General features: G+C 62.7%; 2 protein-coding genes across 2 annotated transcripts; one reads left to right on the top strand and one right to left on the bottom strand.

The window, feature by feature from the left end:
* The first annotated feature begins 3,518 nt into the window (after positions 1 to 3,518).
* Positions 3,519 to 7,226, top strand: KLC3 (kinesin light chain 3). Its single transcript, XM_040976155.1, has 12 exons — positions 3,519 to 3,761; positions 4,030 to 4,260; positions 4,391 to 4,460; positions 4,697 to 4,916; positions 5,095 to 5,182; positions 5,713 to 5,814; positions 6,136 to 6,309; positions 6,506 to 6,596; positions 6,682 to 6,722; positions 6,813 to 6,922; positions 7,010 to 7,079; positions 7,155 to 7,226. Exons 1-12 carry the CDS (start codon positions 3,519 to 3,521, stop codon positions 7,224 to 7,226), a joined length of 1,512 nt encoding a protein of 503 aa, XP_040832089.1.
* ERCC2 (ERCC excision repair 2, TFIIH core complex helicase subunit) lies at positions 6,368 to 17,408 on the bottom strand. The gene is made up of 22 exons (XM_040976504.1): positions 17,372 to 17,408; positions 17,054 to 17,153; positions 16,040 to 16,117; positions 15,873 to 15,935; positions 15,648 to 15,761; positions 13,328 to 13,444; positions 12,434 to 12,531; positions 12,218 to 12,351; positions 11,824 to 11,992; positions 11,135 to 11,253; positions 10,480 to 10,549; positions 10,341 to 10,410; positions 10,153 to 10,254; positions 9,495 to 9,558; positions 9,053 to 9,174; positions 8,422 to 8,514; positions 8,272 to 8,344; positions 8,125 to 8,195; positions 7,902 to 8,045; positions 7,659 to 7,802; positions 7,417 to 7,534; positions 6,368 to 7,003 (listed from the first exon to the last, which is right to left on the bottom strand). The coding sequence occupies exons 1-21, from the start codon at positions 17,374 to 17,376 to the stop codon at positions 7,442 to 7,444; spliced, it is 2,043 nt and encodes a 680-aa protein (XP_040832438.1). The 5' UTR covers positions 17,377 to 17,408; the 3' UTR covers positions 6,368 to 7,003; positions 7,417 to 7,441.
* Positions 17,409 to 17,707: the final 299 nt, after the last annotated feature.

The following is a 17,707-nucleotide window of genomic DNA, read 5'->3' as shown; positions in this document are numbered from 1 at the left end:
CTCCGACCTGACATTGTCACCCACGACAGAGTGCCTGGTTTGCATCGGGCACTGGCTTGGTGCTGCCAGCGACACAGCCCCCTGCCCTAGGCAGCCAGCAGTTTGTGAAAGCTGTACAAGAAGCTAGCGCTTTAACAAGGAAGAGAGAGATCTTCCACCGCACTGGTTCCCTCCCCGTATGGCTGCGACAGCCAGGACTGGGCGACCTGTGCTACTGACACACAACAAAATAAAACGATAGGCCTACATACAGTAATTTTTGGCTCTGGAAATTTTTTTTTAAGAGGTATTTTTTTTTTATTAGAAAGTCAGGTTTTCAGAGAGAAGGAGAGACAGAGAAAGATATTCCATCGCTGCTTCACTCCGCAAGTGGCCGCAACAGCCAGAGCTGAGCTGATCAGAAGCCAGGAGCCAGGAGCTTCCTCCAGCCTCTCTCACTCACGGGTGCAGGGTCCTGAGGCTTTGGGCCATGTTCGACCGCTTTTCCAGACCACAAGCAGGGAGCTGGATGGGAAGTGGAGCAGCCAGGACAGGAACCGTCCACCGTATGGGATCCTGGCGCATACCAGTAGAGGATTTTAGCCACTAGGCTACCACGCCGGACCCACGGCTCTGAAAATTTGGGCACAACTCAGGAGTGAGGGTGTTCAGTGCCACAGAGTAGGGCATGGCAGGAAGGTTCCTTGGAGGAGGTGACCTTGGCGAAACAACTGGACGAAGGACAAGCTCCACGCCAAAAGGCTGAGAAGCAATTGAAGCCCGCCTTGTGGGACCCAAAGTTTGTAAAAATAAATAAATAAATAGAGAGTTGAAGGCTCCCAGCTGGAGCAGCGGCGGGTCCACCTCCGGCTCGGCGCGTCCCGCGGGGCCCGGACGTGGGCGTGGCCGCCGCACCTGCGGGGCGAGGGCGGGGTTCCCGGCCGGCCCGGCCCCCAGGAGCCGCGGGTCGCCGCCGGGAGCGCGGGGCGTGCCGGGTGTGCGGGGACGCCGAGAAACGCATCTCCGCCGCGCCGGGGCCCGGAGCCGTGCGCAGCCAGGTGGGCGCGGGAGCGGGCCGCGGGGGTCCCGGGGAGCCGCGCTGATGGGGCGCACGGAGGAGGGGCTGGGCTGGGCGCACCCCTGGGCCCGCGCGCCTGGCAACTTGGGGGCTCCCCGGGGGTGTGCAGGCCCGGCTGGGAGCGCGCCTCGGCCCCCGGTGCGCAGGTAAACAGGAGCGGGAGGCCTCGGGGCGCTTGGAGGCCGCGCGTGGGTACGCAGGCGACCCCGGCCTGCTCCCCTCGAGTGGCGGCAGTGCGGAGCGTGTGTGTGTGCGTGTGCGCGCGCGTGGAGGTCTCCAGAAAGTTCTGGCAGCCTGTTTTCTCCACCGACCTTCTCGAACTTTCCTTGCTTGCATAGGGAAGATTTTGGTCCTCAGCTTGGGTGTGACCTGGTGTGTCGGGCGTGTGTGTGTGTGTGTGCGCGCGCGCAGGACAGCGGGTGAGAACCTGGCGATGCGTGATGGCTCGGCTGCCACCAACTGGTAGTTGGTTCCTGGGTTGTGGGGACGTCCTGGAGCCACGGGGCAGTGTGCAGAGACAGGACCTGAGTGAGCTGTGGTTGTGGTTCTGACCGTGGGGCCTTAGGCAGGGCACCCGGCTGCTGTGTGCAGGGATGCCGGCGTCCACGCCATGGGCACCCACAACTGGCAGTCTCAGTTCAGACACTGTTGGGGGGGGTGTCCGTCCCCCCAAGGCCAGGCCAGGAGGTAGAGGAGGGGCTGGGAGAGCCCATGGCTGGTGTGAGCGCCTTGGCAGGGCAGGCCTGAGAGGCCGCAGAGGAGAGAGAGCAGCTGGCAGAGATGCTGCTGATGAGGGGGGAGGAGGCGGCGTGGTGCTCTGTCGTGGCTTGTTTCCGAGTGGACACACCTGGGAGTGGGGTGGGCAGTGCACTTCTTTTTAAAGATTTATTTATTTTTTTATTGGAAAGTCAGATTTACAGAGACAGAGAGAAATATCTTATGTTTTTCCCCAAGTGGCCACAACAGTCAGTGTTGAGCCCATCCGAAGCCAGGAGCCAGGAGCCTCCTCTAGGTCTCCCACATGAGGGTAGGATCCCAAGGCTTTGGGCCGTCTTCCACTGCTCTCCCAGGCCACAGGCAGGGAGCTAGATGGGAAGTGGAGTAGCTGAGACACGAACCGGCACCCATTTGGGATCCCAGTGTGTGAAAGGCGAGGACTTCAGCCACTAGGCTACAGCATTTGGCCCTGTGTTTTTAATTTTTATGGGGAGTTCTCCCATCCTGTGGCCCATGTCCCTGATGGCCACAGCAGCCAGCCATAAGCCAATAGCCAGGAACCGCCCCCCCCATCCTGTGTGTGTGTGTGTGTGTGTGTGTGTGTGTGCGCGCACACACACACACAGTTTTCCCATGCCTTCCCGGGTGCGTCAGCAAGGAGCTGACTAAGCCTGTTGGGACACACGTGTGGCAGGTGTGGCCCATGGGTGCCTCTGGGAGTGGCCTGCTCTGGGTAGGGGCAGAGGGTCCTGGAGCCCCATGGGGCTGTGATGTGGATGACAGAGCCACACAGACATTGCCGGCATTTCCGCTGGGGTCTTCAGGGATTCGAACTGGCGCCCACGTGGGATGGCAGTGTGATAGGTAGTGGCGGGGACCAGCCCTGTCTCGGTTTCCTGAGGGCAGGTCACATCTTGCTATTTCTGTCAGTGGGGCAGGGTGGGGTTGGGGTCACCTTTTGTGGGAGATGGGGGCTGAGCTCTGTTGAGAGCGCCAAGTGAACTCGGTGCCTGTGTCTTTAAGAAGCAGGTGTGCATAAAGTTAGGATGACCCCAGCCTCATCCAGTGGCCTTGTCACATGGAACTCCCCCCCAACTCCTTACCCACAGCTGCCAATGCCCAGCAACTCCCGTGGCCACGCCTGCCACACGTGTGTCCCAACAGGCCCTGGCTGGGCCTGTCTGGGGCGGAGGGCGGAGGCCAGAGCCCCCTCCACCCTGGGCCCGCAGGGTCTGTAGAGGCCGGTCCCTTCCACCCAGGAGGCCGCCTCTGCTTCCGGCGCCCAGCCCCGGGCCCTCTGCTGCCGCCCAGCCCCGCCCAGCCCCAGCGGTCCGACTGGTTCCCAACAAAAACACCTTCAGAATGAGCTCACGGTCCGGCCGCCGCCTCCACACACCCTGCCCCCCTCACCCTGCAACTGGTGGGGAGACAAGGGCTTCCGGTGCCAGGGCAGCTGGGGGTGCGGGTGGCGCTACCAGGCAGGCAAAGGGCAGCAGGATTGGGGGAGAGACTCCAGCTGTTGCCCTGCCTTGGTCAATCAGTCGCCAGTCCTGGGATGTCAGAGCTGGCCCTGGAGCCTACCTGACTGGGCTACCTCATAGATCTGCGGGAGCGTGGTAGGCGGGGCACGCTGGGTGCCAGCTGGGGCAGGGCTTGATGGTGGGGCTCCTGCTGTGCGGGGAGGGGGGCGACCAGAATAAGGGCCTGCATGGTGACTGCTTGCACCCACCCCAGCAGGAGCGGCATGTCGGTGCAGGTGGCAGCCCCCGGAAGCGCGGGGTTGAGCCCAGAAGAGCTCATCAGGCAGACGCGGCAGGTGGTGCAGGGGCTGGAGGCCCTGCGGGCCGAGCACTGTGGCCTGGCCGGGCACCTGGCCGAGGCCCTGGCAGGCCCGGGCCCCGTGGCTGGTGCGGAGCTGCTGGAAGAGAAACAGCAGGTGGTGAGACACTCGCTGGAAGCCCTGGAGCTGGGGCTGGGAGAGGCCCAGGTATGAGGGGGCAGGAGGAGCTGGACCCCTCCCCTACCAGACCCCCCAGAGCAGCAAGACCCCTGGGAGCCTTTGTGTGGGGGGACACGGGGTGACCCCAGGAACCTCAGCACCCCTGACTGGCATGCCTCTGCAGCGTATGGGGGGCCCTGGATAGAATGAGGGTGTCCGGCCCACTGGCCACCAGGGCTGGGCAGGAGGCTGAGCCATAGGTTGGGCCCTGGAACCCAGTCCCAGCCGCCGCGCCCAGGCCTCCCACCCCTCGCAGGTGCTGCTGGCTCTGTCGGCGCACGTGGGCGCACTCGAGGCCGAGAAGCAACGGTTACGGGCACAGGCCCGGCGCCTGGCCCAGGAGAATGTGTGGCTGCGGGAGGAGCTGGAGGAGACGCAGCGGCGGCTGCGGGCCAGCGAGGAGGCCGTGGCCCAGTTGGAAGAAGAGAAGAGCCACCTCGAGTTCTTGGGGCAACTACGGCAGTACGACGAGCCCACCACCAGCCCGGTGCGCTGCCTGGGGCCCCAGAGTCTCCCCCTCCAGCCACTCCTCACCTCCCCCATCTCCAGGAGCCCCCCAAGTCCCGGGATTCAAGCCCCAAGCCTCCTGACACTCCACTTTCCTGTCCTGCGCACAGCGGCCCGAGTCCCCCCCTCGCCGAGACAGCCTGACCGCCCTGATCCCCAGTGAGGAGGAAGAGAGGAGAGGTGGGTGTGGGGCCCTGGACACGGGCAGCCGGGATCTGAGGTGGGCAGGACGCGACAGGTGTTAGCGGGGTGAGGAGCCGCAGGTGACGCTGCTTGCTGTGAACCCAGAACTGCCACCTGTGAGCCAAGCCGGCTCTGCACCCTCAGCCTCCCTGGACCAGTTAGAGTCGGCACTGGCAGGGCATGGGGGTCCCCTGGCGGGAGGCGTGCAGTGACTGGGTGCCTGCCTCCTCCAGGCTCTGAGACAGCTGGTGCGGCAGCGGCCCAGCAGGGCGGCTATGAGATCCCTGCCCGGCTGCGGACGCTGCACAACCTTGTGATCCAGTACGCGGGGCAGGGCCGGTATGAGGTGGCTGTGCCCCTGTGCCGCCAGGCACTCGAGGACCTGGAGCGCAGTTCAGGCCACTGCCACCCTGACGTGGCCACCATGCTCAACATCCTGGCACTGGTATACCGGTGAGGGCAGGGACAGGATGGTGGAGGACAAGTGGGGCGGTGACCATACTAGGGGTGCCCGAGATGGGAGATGTGAGGAGACCCACCTATGCATACTTAGCTTGCTCTCTGGGCCTGGCAGGGCCAGCCCAGTGCCAGCTGCTGCACCTTGGCCAACCCCCTACAAACTGCCCTTTAGGGACCAGAACAAGTACAAGGAGGCCACGGACCTCCTCCATGATGCCCTGCAGATCCGGGAGCAGACGCTGGGCCCTGAGCACCCCGCAGTGAGTGGCCTCTGGGGAAAGGGAGCGTGCCTGCCCATCTGATTTACTTCAGGGTTAATAGGGTTAATGGGCTGGCAGTGTGGTATAGCCAGTTAAGCCTCTGCAGTACCAGTATCGCATATGGGCACCAGTTTGAGTCCTGGCTCCACCTGCCTTCCAACTTCTTCCTAAGGGCCTAGAAAAGCAGCAAAGTAGATGGCTCAAGTCCTTGGGCCCCTGCACCCACGTAGGGAGACCCAGAAGCCCCTGGCTTTGCACTGGCCTGGCTATGACCATCATTGCTATTTGGGGAATAAACAAGCAGATGAAAGATCTTTCTCAACCTTTAAAAAAGAATAAAATTGGGAAAGTGATGATGGAAAGAGAAAACTCTTCCTTCCAGCGGTTTCCTTCCCAAATGGACACAACCCACATGTGCAGCCGGGAGAGCAGTGTGTGGAATGTGCCCATGGGATGTGCTTGCACTGCACCCACTGTGTCTCCACCCTAGCCCGATGCCCACCTACCCCTGAGCTATGCCCCTACCACAGGTGGCTGCCACTCTCAACAACTTGGCTGTCCTATATGGGAAGCGGGGACGCTACCGGGAGGCGGAACCACTGTGCCAGCGCGCCCTGGAGATCCGCGAGAAGGTCAGTGGCTCATGTCCTCCAGCGCCCAGGTCCCACCTCTCCTGGGGTCCTCTCGGTCCCTCACTGTGGTGTCCTTTGCTGCTGGGGCCTCTGGCCTTCAGTCCCCTTGAGAACACCCCATCCCATGACCTGACTTCTCTACACGTTTGCCCAGCCTGGTCCAACCCTGTGTGGCCCCCAGTTCAATGCCATCCCCCCATCTCCCCGAGGCAACCCTGTACCACTGTGACCTCTGACCCCATGAGTCCCCCTTGACCCTGTAACCCTGACTGCAACCCAATTGCATACATCCCTGATGATTTGTGACCCCTGACCCCACAGGTGCTGGGCGCCGACCACCCGGATGTGGCCAAGCAGCTCAACAACCTGGCCTTGCTCTGCCAGAACCAGGGCAAGTTCGAGGACGTGGAGCGCCACTACACCCGTGCCCTCAGCATCTATGAGGCCCTGGGCGGCCCCCAGGACCCCAATGTGGCCAAGACCAAGAGCAACCTGGTGAGGGGGCGCCCCAGGGGCGAGGGAAGAGGAAGCAGTGCCGACCACGAGAGCACGGTCTTGAGGTTTATTGTGCTGGGGAAGGGGAGCCAGGAGGCGGGGCCACGGGAGGGTCTCCCCACAGTCACCCGCGCTGGGCCCCCTGGCAGCAAGGGGGGCTGAGGGGACGGGGTCCTGAGCAGCTGTCCCCGCGCAGGCCTCGGCCTACCTGAAGCAGAACAAGTACGAGCAAGCGGAGGAGCTCTACAAGGAAATCCTGAACCGCGAGCAGCTGCCCGCCCCGCTCGGTGAGCCCCGCCCGCCGGGTGCACCCCACCCTGTCAGCCCCGGCCCCCTGTCCCTCCCCGCTCACTGTCCCCATTTATCCCTCAGGAGTCCCCAACACAGGCACGACTGGTGATGCAGAGCAGCAGGTAAGGGGGAAGCTCGGTCTGGATCCCGGGCCGGGGGGAGCGGGGGCGGCCGTCCAAGGGGCTGACCCACGGCCCCGGCCTCCCCCGTAGGCCCTGCGCCGCAGCAGCTCCTTCTCCAAGCTCCGGGAGTCCATCCGGCGGGGCAGTGAGAAGCTGGTGTCCCGGCTCCGCGGTGAGGGCCCTGCCGCTGGGATGGCCGGGTGAGTGGGGGCTCCGGCAGACCCCGCACCCCTGCACCCCACAAATCCTTCCCTGCTCGTCACTGCGTCCTCTGGCTCCCCCTGCAGGATGAAGAGGGCAGTGTCGCTCAGCACGCTGAACGCAGACCGGGCCCGGGGTGCCGCCGCCCAGCAGGAGGTGAGGGGCCCAGACAGGGTGGGGTGGAGGGTGCCTGCCTCTGGTCCCCCTCCAACCGGCCCATCCTGTCCCCAGCTCCCAGGCCGGCGCCTGAGTGAGGCCCTGCGAACCCTCAGTACCAGCACTCAGGAGCTGAGCCCCCGCTGAGACTGCCGGGCCTCGTGGGCCCCAGCTACTGAAGAACACTGGCTGGGGGAGGGGGACAGTAGCAGAGGGACCCCCTTCCCTACCCTAGTTACCCTTAACGATTAAAGGTTCTGGATTTGGCCTGAGGCCGCCTCCCTGGCCTTCCTTGAGGGTGGAGGCTCCCTCCCCAGGGCCGGCAGCTTGGCGTTACCTGCTGGGTGCTGGCTGGCCCGGGCTCACAGCTGCTGGGCAATCTGCTCAATCCGCCGCAGCGTCTCCTCCGACTGCAGCTGCTCCAGGCTGAGCAGGGACAGTCCCAGCTGATCCTCCTGCAGGAGTGAAGGCAGGGACAGGACATGAGGCCGAGGGAGGGTAGGTACCCCCCAGGTACCTAGAGCTGCCACAGGGACACACCCGGGCAGCGGGGCACCAAGGAGGAACCCCAGGGCCTACCCGGTGGAAGGGCTGCGCCATCTGCCGCAGGAAGTACTTGGCCACCTGGACGCCCTCGTCCACCGTCAGGTTGAGGTTGGCGTCCGTCAGGTGCTCCTGGATCCAGCGGGGCAGCTTTCCCCGTTTGTCGGCACGTGCAAACCGCTGAAGGAGGACCGGCAGGGCATCAGCACAGGGGGACTGGGACCCCACGACCCCCGCATGGGGAATCAGGAGGTGGGGAGGGTCAGGGAGGGCTCGCACCTTGTCGGCAAAGACCATGAGGCCGTAGTCGGTCTTGCCCCTGATGGCGCGACCCACGCACTGGGCGGCGTGGCGCATGGCGTCAAAGGTGAGGAAGTCATTCTCCCGGATCTGGAACTGGTCCCGCAGGTACTCGAGCCGCGCCTGGGGATGAAGGGGCCGGCGGTGGGCCTAGCCGCCTGGCCCTGCCCCTCCTTGGACCTGGCCAGCCCCTTAGGCTCACCTTAAGTATGCGGCTCTGCGTGTAGACGTAGGGGACGCCGAACATGATGACGGCCCGGCCGAAGTGGTGCACTGGGGGCAGGGCAGGGCGGTTAGCGGGCAGCGGTGGCAAGGCGGGCAGGGTGGGGGCGCGGGCTGGCACACTCACCGAAGTCGATTCCCTCAGACACCTTGCCCCGGGCCACGGACAGCAGGATGGCACCACGGCCGTTCTCACAGGCCTGGGGCAGGGAAGGCCCAGGTGTGACCACACAGCCCTCCACACCGTCACTGCCCAGCCCGCTCGGCTGCCGCTCACCTCCTGGTACTTTTCCAGGGCCACGCTGGTCTCGGCGCTGTCCTGCGTCTCGATGAAGAGCAGCTTGTTCCGCTGAATGTTTTCCAGGATTCCCTGGGGTGGGGGTCCACAGTGTCAGTGCCGGGGTCACCCAGCCCTGCTGGGGCTTAGGCAGCAGTGCACACGGCGCCCCTGACTCTGCCCGCCCCCAGCTCCAACTGGAGCCTTGGGAAGCAGTGGGGACTGCTGGGAGGGTCTGCAAACCCCTTCCCCACAGGGTAGCAGGGACAGCTCAGCACATCCTCAGGTCCTACTGGCTTCCACAGGACCATGGCCAGGCTCTGGAGGGTGAAGAGTCTACCCTTCCACCAGCCAGTCATGACCCCAGAACCTTCTGGGCCATCCCTGCCCTGAGTCCTAGGCCTCGCTGTCCACAGCCCACTAACCATGACATCCCATAGCCTCGCCCACACTGCCCAGGATGGCTCCTGTGGGCTTTGGCTAAGGCGTGCCTCCATGCGCACGGCGCCCAGCTGGGGCCATGGCTGCCGCCGTCTCCCTCCTCCCTTGACCCGAGGCCATGTGGGTTGGAGGTGGGTCAGGAGGGGAACCCTGGCGAGCAACAGGGGTGTGGCGCAGGGGCCAGGCATACCTGCTCGTACCAGGAGGCCACGGTGCTCTCCATGTACTGGTAGCTGGTGAAGAAGGCCACGATGCCGTCGGGCACCACGGCCGACATCTCCAGCAGCAGGTTCCCGTAGTTCCGGATCACGGCTGCGTGTGCACAGGCCGGTCAGCTCCTCCGGCCTACCCCTTGAACTTGGACGCCCAGAAATCCCACCAGGGCCATGTGGCTCCGGGCTGTTACCTCCTCTTCCTCTTCCTTCCTGTCCCGGGGAGCCCGCCCCTCCCCCCTCCTCCTGCAGTGTGGCGAGGTGGCATCCGTCAAGCCCAGCAGACTCGCAGGGGGGCAGGAAGTGATCCCTCAGTGTCACTTCACCTCAGGCTGGGGATGCTTGACCTGACCCACCCGACCCGACCAGTGCACCTGCCCCGAGATCCCCCAGCAGCCACTGTGGGGGTGGGTAGCCTACCGATGTCTTCCCGGGTCTCGAACTTGGAGCTGATAGCCACCTGGTCATTGCCACGGCCGATGATCTGGGGCGAGCAAGAGGCGGGAGGTGAAGCAGCCGTGGGGGTTCGGGTAGGCATGGCCACAGGCTGCAGGCGATCTCCACCTGCTCCGGCCACAGCAGGCCCTCTGCTAGGCCACCACCTGTACCATGGGACAGGTGCCCTGGGCTCCAGCCATGTCACCACCTGAGGCTGTAAGGGCACAGCAGAGCACCTCTGCACCTGCTTTGCCCTTGCCCCCAGCATGCGGGGCACAGGGTGGGGTGGTCGTGCCCATCGCCTATCACAGCCTCTGTAGGGCAGCCCCAAATCTGGCACAGACTCCATGAACAGAGCCAGCCCCAGGTCACCTCAGAGTAGGCAGCTTTCCAAGGACTCTGCAGCTGCCACCTGGGGGGCTGACCACACCCCACTAGCTCAGACCTCCTTCCCACACCCACAGGCCTCACCTGGGGCACCAGCTGAAGAATCTGGAACCAGAGGATCCCGGATCCCACCAAGCTTTACTGTTCTCTCAGGACCCTCTCTGAGCCCCAGGGGATGCACCCCATTTCACAGCTGGGACAGCAAAACCCAGGGCTGCACTTCCTCTGCCCCTCCCGCATCCTACCCACTCACCATGGGGCACAGGCAGACCCGGGCCAGTGTCATGGTGAAGGTTGCCATGGTGACGGGGTGGAAGTCCAGGATCTTGGGGTAGATGTCTAACGGGGACAGGGTCTGTAGTGGGTCCAGGAATGCGGGGGCTCAGCAGGGTCAGGCAGGCACCCCCGACCCCCCTGCTGGGACTGGGAAGGGCTCCTCACCCCAGAGGTGATGATAACCGACTGGAAGCGCTCAAACACGGGCTTGATGGCCAGTGAGGCGTCCATGCAGCTGCAGGGGCACAGGGTGGTGAGCACCATGCTGGGGAGGAGCTGGGGCCCCACCCAGGCTGGCGCTCACCTGAAGTGCAGGACGGGGTTGGCGATGGTCGGGGTCCTGTCGTCAAAGGGCTCGATGATGATGGTGAAGCCTGGTGACCGGGCAGGGGTGGTCACGCCCATGGCCACACCTGGCACGCCCTTCCCCAGCCCCCACACTGTCAGGATCCCAAGAGAGACAAGAGGCAATGGCCAAGCTCCGTCCCTGCTCTCCCAGTGCCCAGGGCCAGCCTCGTACCCAAGCCTGCTGCCTACTGCCTTCTCCCCAACCACCACCCCGTCCCTCTTAGCTACTAGAGAACTGCATGTGGGGCTGGGTATTTCTATGATGCTTAAGATTCGACTCAGACACCCACAGTTCTATCGAGGTGCCTGCTAATGTGTACCCCGGAGGCAGCAGGGGGTGCCACTATGGGCGCACCAGGCTGGGGTTCCAGGATCTGGTTTCACCCTAGCCCAGGCACACCTGCTGTAGGCCTTGGGGAGTGAAGCAGCAGGCAGAAGATACCCCCACCACCCAACCACCACCACCTCTCTCTGCCCCTCCCTCTCCTGCTGTAACCATCATCAGTGCCTTTCAAATGAGCCCAGCCCCCGAGGCCAGAGTGGCCGAATGTCCGTGGCCTCCAGACTGGGCAGGAGCGAGCCCAGGTGCCCGCCTGGCAGGGGGAGCTCACCCTTGGCGTAGGTGCTGACAAGGGTGGCGAAGTTGGCGAGGAGGGTGAGGGGGGAGAAGTCTGCCAGGTCGGCGATCTCCAGGGTATGCAGCAGGGAACGCAGGCGCTCGGCGCAAAACCTGGAGGGAGGCAGAAGGGCAGTGAGCAGGGCTCAGCAGGGCACAGGGCACCCCACCTCTGTGGGCCAACGTCATGCAGCTGCGCACGCGTGCACACACGTCCACTGAACACGAAGGCATGCGGGGCAAGTCGTCCCAGGCCCACCTGTCACAAGCCTCACCTGACTCCCTACGTGGGTCTCCACAAAACAGGGACAGGTACCCAGCATCTCGTGGTGGTCACACTAATCCTGCGTGGCCATGCAGTCACCCAGACCCACAGCCCCCCAGGCAGAGCGTAAGCTGACCCTGGGGAGGCATGGCTATGCCTCCTCCCTGTCCCCTGCCAGTGCAGGGAGCCTGTGGGCATTGGGAACACCTTGCCCTCTTGTGGAGGGCGCCACCCCTCTTGTCTTTGGGGTCTGACTTCACCCCCTATTAGCAGTTCCCCTGCAGGGTCCCTGTCCCTGCGCCCAGGGGAGAAAACCTCCAAACTGGGGAGACCCCAGAATCCTCCCGTGCCAGCTGGGTGCTCTGCTCTGCCCTGCCCCAGCCTTGCCCGATGGTGGCCAGGGCCCAGAGGGCTCATACCTGAGCGGCTTGCGCTGGATGCACACGCGCTGTGCCAGGCTGCTCAGGAAGGCGGGCGGGCTCTCCTGCACCACGTGCTGCACGCGCAGGCGCCACTTGACGAACTCTAGCAGCCTCCTCAGGAAGCCCAGGAAGTGCTCGGCTGTGCGGATGGAGCCGGGCACCGCCTCTGCAAGGACACAGGGCTTGGTCAGAGGGGCGCACATCGGCCGCAGTTGGGGCAGGGCGCGCAGTGGGGCAGGGCGCGCAGTGGAGCAGGGCGCACAGTGGAGCAGGGCGCGCAGTGGGGCAGGGCGCGCAGTGGAGCAGGGCGCGCAGTGGGGCAGGGCGCGCAGTGGGGCAGGGCGCGCAGTGGGGCAGGGCGCGCAGTGGGGCAGGGTGCGCAGCGGCTCACCCTGTAGCACCTCGTCAGGCAACACGGGGTTGGCCAGGTGGGCGTCCGTCTCGCGGGCTATGCTGGCCTCCCGCAGCCCCTCCACTAGGCGCCGGTACTCGTCCCGCAGGCGCTGCTCATCCGTCTGCTTGATCCTGCGGGGAGGGCGCAGAGAGGGCATGGTGATGCGTGGCCGGCTGGGCCCCGGGGGGAAGGGCGGGCCGCATGGATGCCCACCTGAGCACAGTCTTCTGCAGGGTCTCCAGGTTGGCTTGGCAGCGGTCCAGGGTACCGGCGCAGCCACGATCCTCCAACAGTGGCTGTTGCGCAGCAAGCTGACGATGCCATCGAGCGGGGGTGTGAGGCCCAGTAGTGGCTGTGCGCAGCCACTTCACACACAACAACTATCACACTCTCTCTCTCTCTTACTTACTACCTCAGAAGCCTTAATTGAAAAACTAGGATGTGCGGGCGGGAAATGAGAGGATATTCGTCGAGGAGTAGTGGGTCAGCATGATTTGGATTATTGACATAGGAGATGTGTATTGTGGTTGAGCAAAGTTTGTATTTAGGTTTGAAGTATGGTATGTGGATTGGGGTGTGGGGGTGCATGAGTATACTTGTTTTATTATTTAGGTTGGGGGGGGAGGGTGTGGTTTGTGGGGTGTGGTTTTGGGTTGATGGGGGGAGGATGGTTAGGGGGGGGGGGTTGGGAGCTAGTAAGGGATAAGGTGAAAGAAAAAAAAATATAATGTTGAATTAATTATATGGAATATAGTGGATATGTGGTTGGGTATTTTAATTACTATTTGATAAGTAGATAGGGGGAATCTGATATATTGTATAAATTGATGGAAAACTATATTGAAAAGAGGGAAAGAGAAGAGAAGAGAAGATGAATATACGTGTTAAGTAGGGGATTGTTAGGGATAATAATGGGAGAGGGGAACATGGGAATTATGAGTATTGGGGTGTGTTGACTATGGGTGGGATAAAGGGAGCAAATGGGGTATCGGGGAAGGAGGGGGACGGCGCGGGTGTGTGGGGAGAGAAAGGTCGGTAAGGGAGGTGTGAGCTCACGCACCCCCCCTCCCCACTGCCCAGCCCTGGGCCCCGGGCACGTTCTCGCACCTCATAGAAGCGGCAGTGGGGCAGGCTGGTGTCCTGCTGGTACTGTGCCCGCACGTAGGAGGCCGTAAGACTGTGGCACTTCCCATCCACGTCCTTCCCGAAGCGCAGGGGTGTCACCTGGGGGTTGGGGGGCAGCAGTGAGGCAGGGTGGGTAAGGGACACAGCCATTCCTCCACCCCCGGCCTCCAAGCCTCGCGGTGTGGGAGGGAGCAGGCTGGACAACGCGAACCTGTCTGTCACCACTAGGTGGGACAGCTGGGGTCCTGGTTGAGGTCACAAGCTGCAGGACTGTCACAGGTGGACGGCCCCGACCTGGCGACCCAGAGTGTGCTGGAATCCAGATTGTAATGAGCTATGGGGTGGGGGGTGGGGTGATGCCTCAGGGTCAGCATGTATGTGTGGCCAAAGCGCTGCCACGAGAAGGTGTTGGTGTGTGTGCGAGGGACACGCCGCATGCAGGAGGGACACGCCGCGTGCGGGAGGGACACGCCGCGTGCAGGAGGGACACACCACGTGCGGCCGCAGCAGGGGCTTTCCCGGGTGGCATGCCGCTGCTGGCACTTGGCATTTCAGCGCTGAAGCGTTGGAACTTGGGAATTGCAGACAATCCAACTTTTATTTTCATTTATTTACTGAAAAAATCTTTGATTTAGTTATGTGAAAGGCAGTTATATGGGTGGAAACAGAGAGACTGCCGTTTACTCCCCACATGGCTGCAATGGCCAGAGCCAGACCAGGCTGGGAGCCAGGGCCTTTACCCGGTCTCCCCCTTGGGCACAGGGCCCAGAGGTGCGTTAGCAGGGAGCTGGAACAGAAGCAGAGAAGCCAGGACTCTCAATTCCCACCCCAACGCGAGATGCAGGCATCACAAATGGTGGTTTGAGGGCCTGGTGCGATGGCTCAGTGGCCAAGTCCTCGCCTTGCATGTGCGGGGACCCCATATGGGTGCTGGTTTGTGTCCCGGCAGTTCCAGTTCCCATCCACCTCCCGGCTGTGGCCTGGGAAAGCAGTCGAGGACCGTCCAAAGCCTTGGCTCCTGGCTCTTAGCTGTTGTGGCCACTTGGAGAGTGAACCGGTCAGATGGAAGATTTTTTTTTATCTCTCCTCCTCTCTATAAATTTGCCTTTCTAATAAAAAAAAAAAAAACAAAAAAACTCTCTAAAACAAAGAGAGAGAAATGTGGATTATTTGGCCCCTGACTTCCATCTCGCCCAGCTGTGGCAGGTATTTAAAAAAATTTAAAAACTGGCTATAACACGTGCAAGAGGCAAAAATCCAGTGTGACTTTCCACAATTTTTTTTAAACAACATGAACTTATCTTTGAGTTCACTTTCTCCCGGGGCCCCCTCAAATGGGACTCCACAAGAGGCAAGGGGGTGTGGCACAGGTCCCAGGGTAGCCAGCCCCGGTCTCTCCGTCCGTCCACAGTGATGACTCACTTCCCTCTCCCCTCCTCAGAGCCCTGGGCCAATGCAGCCACCCAGGGCCTGGGAGTGGGACAGGTCCAGGCAGGTGGCTGCACTGCTGGGGTGATCACACCCCGTTACCCCTCCACGTCATCAAGGCCCCTGTTGATCAAGCAGTTACGCCGACCTGCACTGCACAGAAAAGGCTGGGGCTGACGCTGTGGCACAGCCATTTAAGCTACCATCTGCAGTGCCCACATCCCATGTGGGCGCTGGTTCCAGCCCCGGCCACTCCACTTCCAATCCAGCTCCCTGCTAATGCACCTGGGAAAGCAGCAGATGGCCCAAATGCCACCCACATGTTACCACATGCCACCCAGTGCTCCTGGCTTCCATCTGGCCCACCAATGCACATTACAGCCATAAGAAACGTGAACCGGTAGATGGAAGACCTGTCTTTCGTCTTTCTATAAGCCTGCCTTTCAAAAAAAAAAAAAAAGTCTATGAATAAAGAAAGATGAAAGCTTCCTATTTTAAAAGCACAGCTGGGGCAGGTGGTCAGATGTCCCCTGGGGTGCCTGTGTCCCGGTCAACTCTGCTCCCAAGCCCTGCTCCTGCTGACCTGCACACACACAGGGGAGACCCTGGCAGCATTCCTGGCTCCTAGCCTCAGCCTGGCCCAGCTGCAGTTTGTGCAGGTGTCTGGGGATTGCGCCATGGATCTCGGCAGGAGCCGAGTGGGTGGGCTCCCCAGGAGTGGGTGGGCTCCCCAGGTGTGCTCGCTGAAACACGAGCAGTTGGACACAGCCCCCTGGACGCCTCAGCAGGAAGGCTGGGTCGGGGCGGGGGCTCCAGGACCCGTGACCGGAGGGGACTCCGTGGCTTGGGGGGCACGGGGTGGGGGCGCACGCACCTCGGGATGGATGCACAGGTTCTTGCGGGAGCTCAGGGCCAGGCCCAGGAACGGCAGCTTCTCGCCCTCCTGCTTCTCGTAGAAGGTGAGCAGCTTGCGCAGTTCCTCGATCACCTGCTCCAGACGGCAGTGGGTAGCGGGACGCCCCCTCGCTGGAAACCCAGGCCCTACCCCACCACGGGGCTGCCATTAGGAATCCCCAGGGCTGGCACGAGCCCAGCTCACCTTTTCAATCTCAGGCACCGTCCGGGAGCAGTAGATGAGCTTGGTCACCTCCAGCGGATACGCCTGCCGACCGACCGGAAGTGGCCTCAGCCCCTGGCCAGGCCCTGCCCTCACCCCCTCCACAGGCTGCGGGTGGGGTGGGGTGGGCAATGGGGGCTCTCACTTACCCGCTGGTATGCCATGATCAAGGCCAGTAGTGACACAGTCTTCCCAGTGCCTGAGGGCATCTCCAGGACCCCATGACCCTGTGTGTTGGTGGGGGAATGACAAAACTTTCAGAACCTCGAGGAAGAGTGAGGGTTGTGACACAGTGGGCTCAGCAGCTGCTTGCAACGCTCACATCCCCCATCAGAGCACAGGTTCAAGTCCCAGCTGCTCCACTTCAGATCCAGCTCCCTGCTCACCCGCCTGGCGAGGCAGTTTGTGGGTACAGGTCATTGCACCACTGCCACCCACCCGCGTGGGAGACTCGGCTCTCCGTGTCAGCCTGGCTATTGCGGGCTTGGAGTGGGGTGGGCAGTGGCTGGAAACCCTGTCCTCTCCCAAATGACCCTAAGGCAGGAGTTTGGCACAATAGTTCCATGCCATCCAGGACACCCATGTCCCATGCCCAAGTGCCCCGGCTACAATCCCGTTCCTGTGTTCGGACCCGGCTTCGTGCTAAGGCCCATCCTGCGGGCAGCAGACGATGGCTCAAGCCCCTGGTCACTGTCTCACCCCTCCTGGCCTCCACCATGGCCCTAACAACCAAACGCACTGTGTCCGTACCTTTCAGATAAACAAAACAAAAAAAGAAGCTTTTGCTGATGCCCACGAGAACGCATGGGTTAAACATTTAGCATAGGATGGAACACACAGGCAACTCTTTCTTAACTGAAATCTGGACCCAGAAAAAGGTTTGGTTGCGTGGGGTTGGCCTGTGAGCTGCAGGATTTGGGCAGCACTGCGGCCTCCGGTGTCTGCCCCCTGCACACTGCCGTGCCCACCACGGGACCTGAAGGCACCAAGTGGTCTGCTCCCTGCTGTGTTGCGGGACCCCCAGACAACCCAGTATCCCGCGTGTGTGTGTGTGTGTGTGGAAACCTTCCACCCAGAAGGCTAACCGACCTGCCCCAGGCTTGTGGCTCCGGGGCTCCGACCCAGGGCGCCCCCTCCCCACCAAGGGCCCGCCGCCCACCTACCTTGGCGTCCAGCGTGCGCTTGAGCTCCAGCATGTACGAGAACTGCTCCGGGTAGATGTAGTCATACGGGAAGTAGACCAGCAGCCCGTCCACGTTGAGCCTGGCGGCGGGGTCTGCAGGGTCAGTCCCCGACCCGCTGGCTCCAGCTCCCTCCCTCCGGGGACCTGGCCACCGCTCCCCGCCGGACTCTCCCGGAGCCCCGAGGCTCCCGTCCCGGGGGACCCGCAGGCCTTCCCGCCCCGGCGCCTCAGGCCGCCTCCCATCTCGGAGCCCACCCCCGAAGCTTCGCACGGAACCGCGATTCCCCCACACTCCTACTTCATGGCGCCCGCCCCGACGCGGAGTGCCGACCACTCGCCTTCCTTATGAATATTCAGCAAGGGGGCGGGGAGCCGTGAGGGGTCATCCAAGAAGGGGGCGGTCCATTTCAACTTTTTCTAGGCGCCATTGGTTGATACCGCCCGTCGCTCCATGAGGGCGGGACCAACAAGGAAGCCTGCGCGTGCGCACTGAAAGGAGTGAGGGAGAACAGCTTGAGGGAGAGGCGGAGCCGGAGGCGTGCAGGAGGATGGCCGAGAAGCAGGAACAAAGCCTGGCTGGAAGAGAGCCGAGAGGATCGATGCAACGCATCGGGATTGGCTCCCGCGGATGGAA

This window comes from Ochotona curzoniae, unplaced genomic scaffold, assembly GCF_017591425.1.
Source record: "Ochotona curzoniae isolate NIBS_2020 unplaced genomic scaffold, NIBS_Ocur_1.0 contig_2699, whole genome shotgun sequence".
In the NCBI taxonomy this organism is placed as follows: Eukaryota; Metazoa; Chordata; class Mammalia; order Lagomorpha; family Ochotonidae; genus Ochotona; species Ochotona curzoniae.
Note: the sequence above shows the minus strand (reverse complement) of the source record. Positions and strands in the feature narration are given on the sequence as shown.

Bases quoted from the DNA above. Each gene is read 5' to 3' on its own strand.
- KLC3 (XM_040976155.1), top strand. From the start codon at position 3,519: ATGTCGGTGCAGGTGGCAGCCCCCGGAAGCGCGGGGTTGAGCCCAGAA. The intron at 5,183-5,712 runs GTGAGTGGCCTC...CCCCTACCACAG, and splicing joins TGGGCCCTGAGCACCCCGCA to GTGGCTGCCACTCTCAACAA. The intron at 5,815-6,135 runs GTCAGTGGCTCA...CTGACCCCACAG, and splicing joins CCCTGGAGATCCGCGAGAAG to GTGCTGGGCGCCGACCACCC.
- ERCC2 (XM_040976504.1), bottom strand. The intron at 10,411-10,479 runs GTGAGCGCCAGC...GTGCCCCTGCAG, and splicing joins AACCCCGTCCTGCACTTCAG to CTGCATGGACGCCTCACTGG. The intron at 8,345-8,421 runs GTGAGCGGCAGC...TCCCTGCCCCAG, and splicing joins CCCTGGAAAAGTACCAGGAG to GCCTGTGAGAACGGCCGTGG.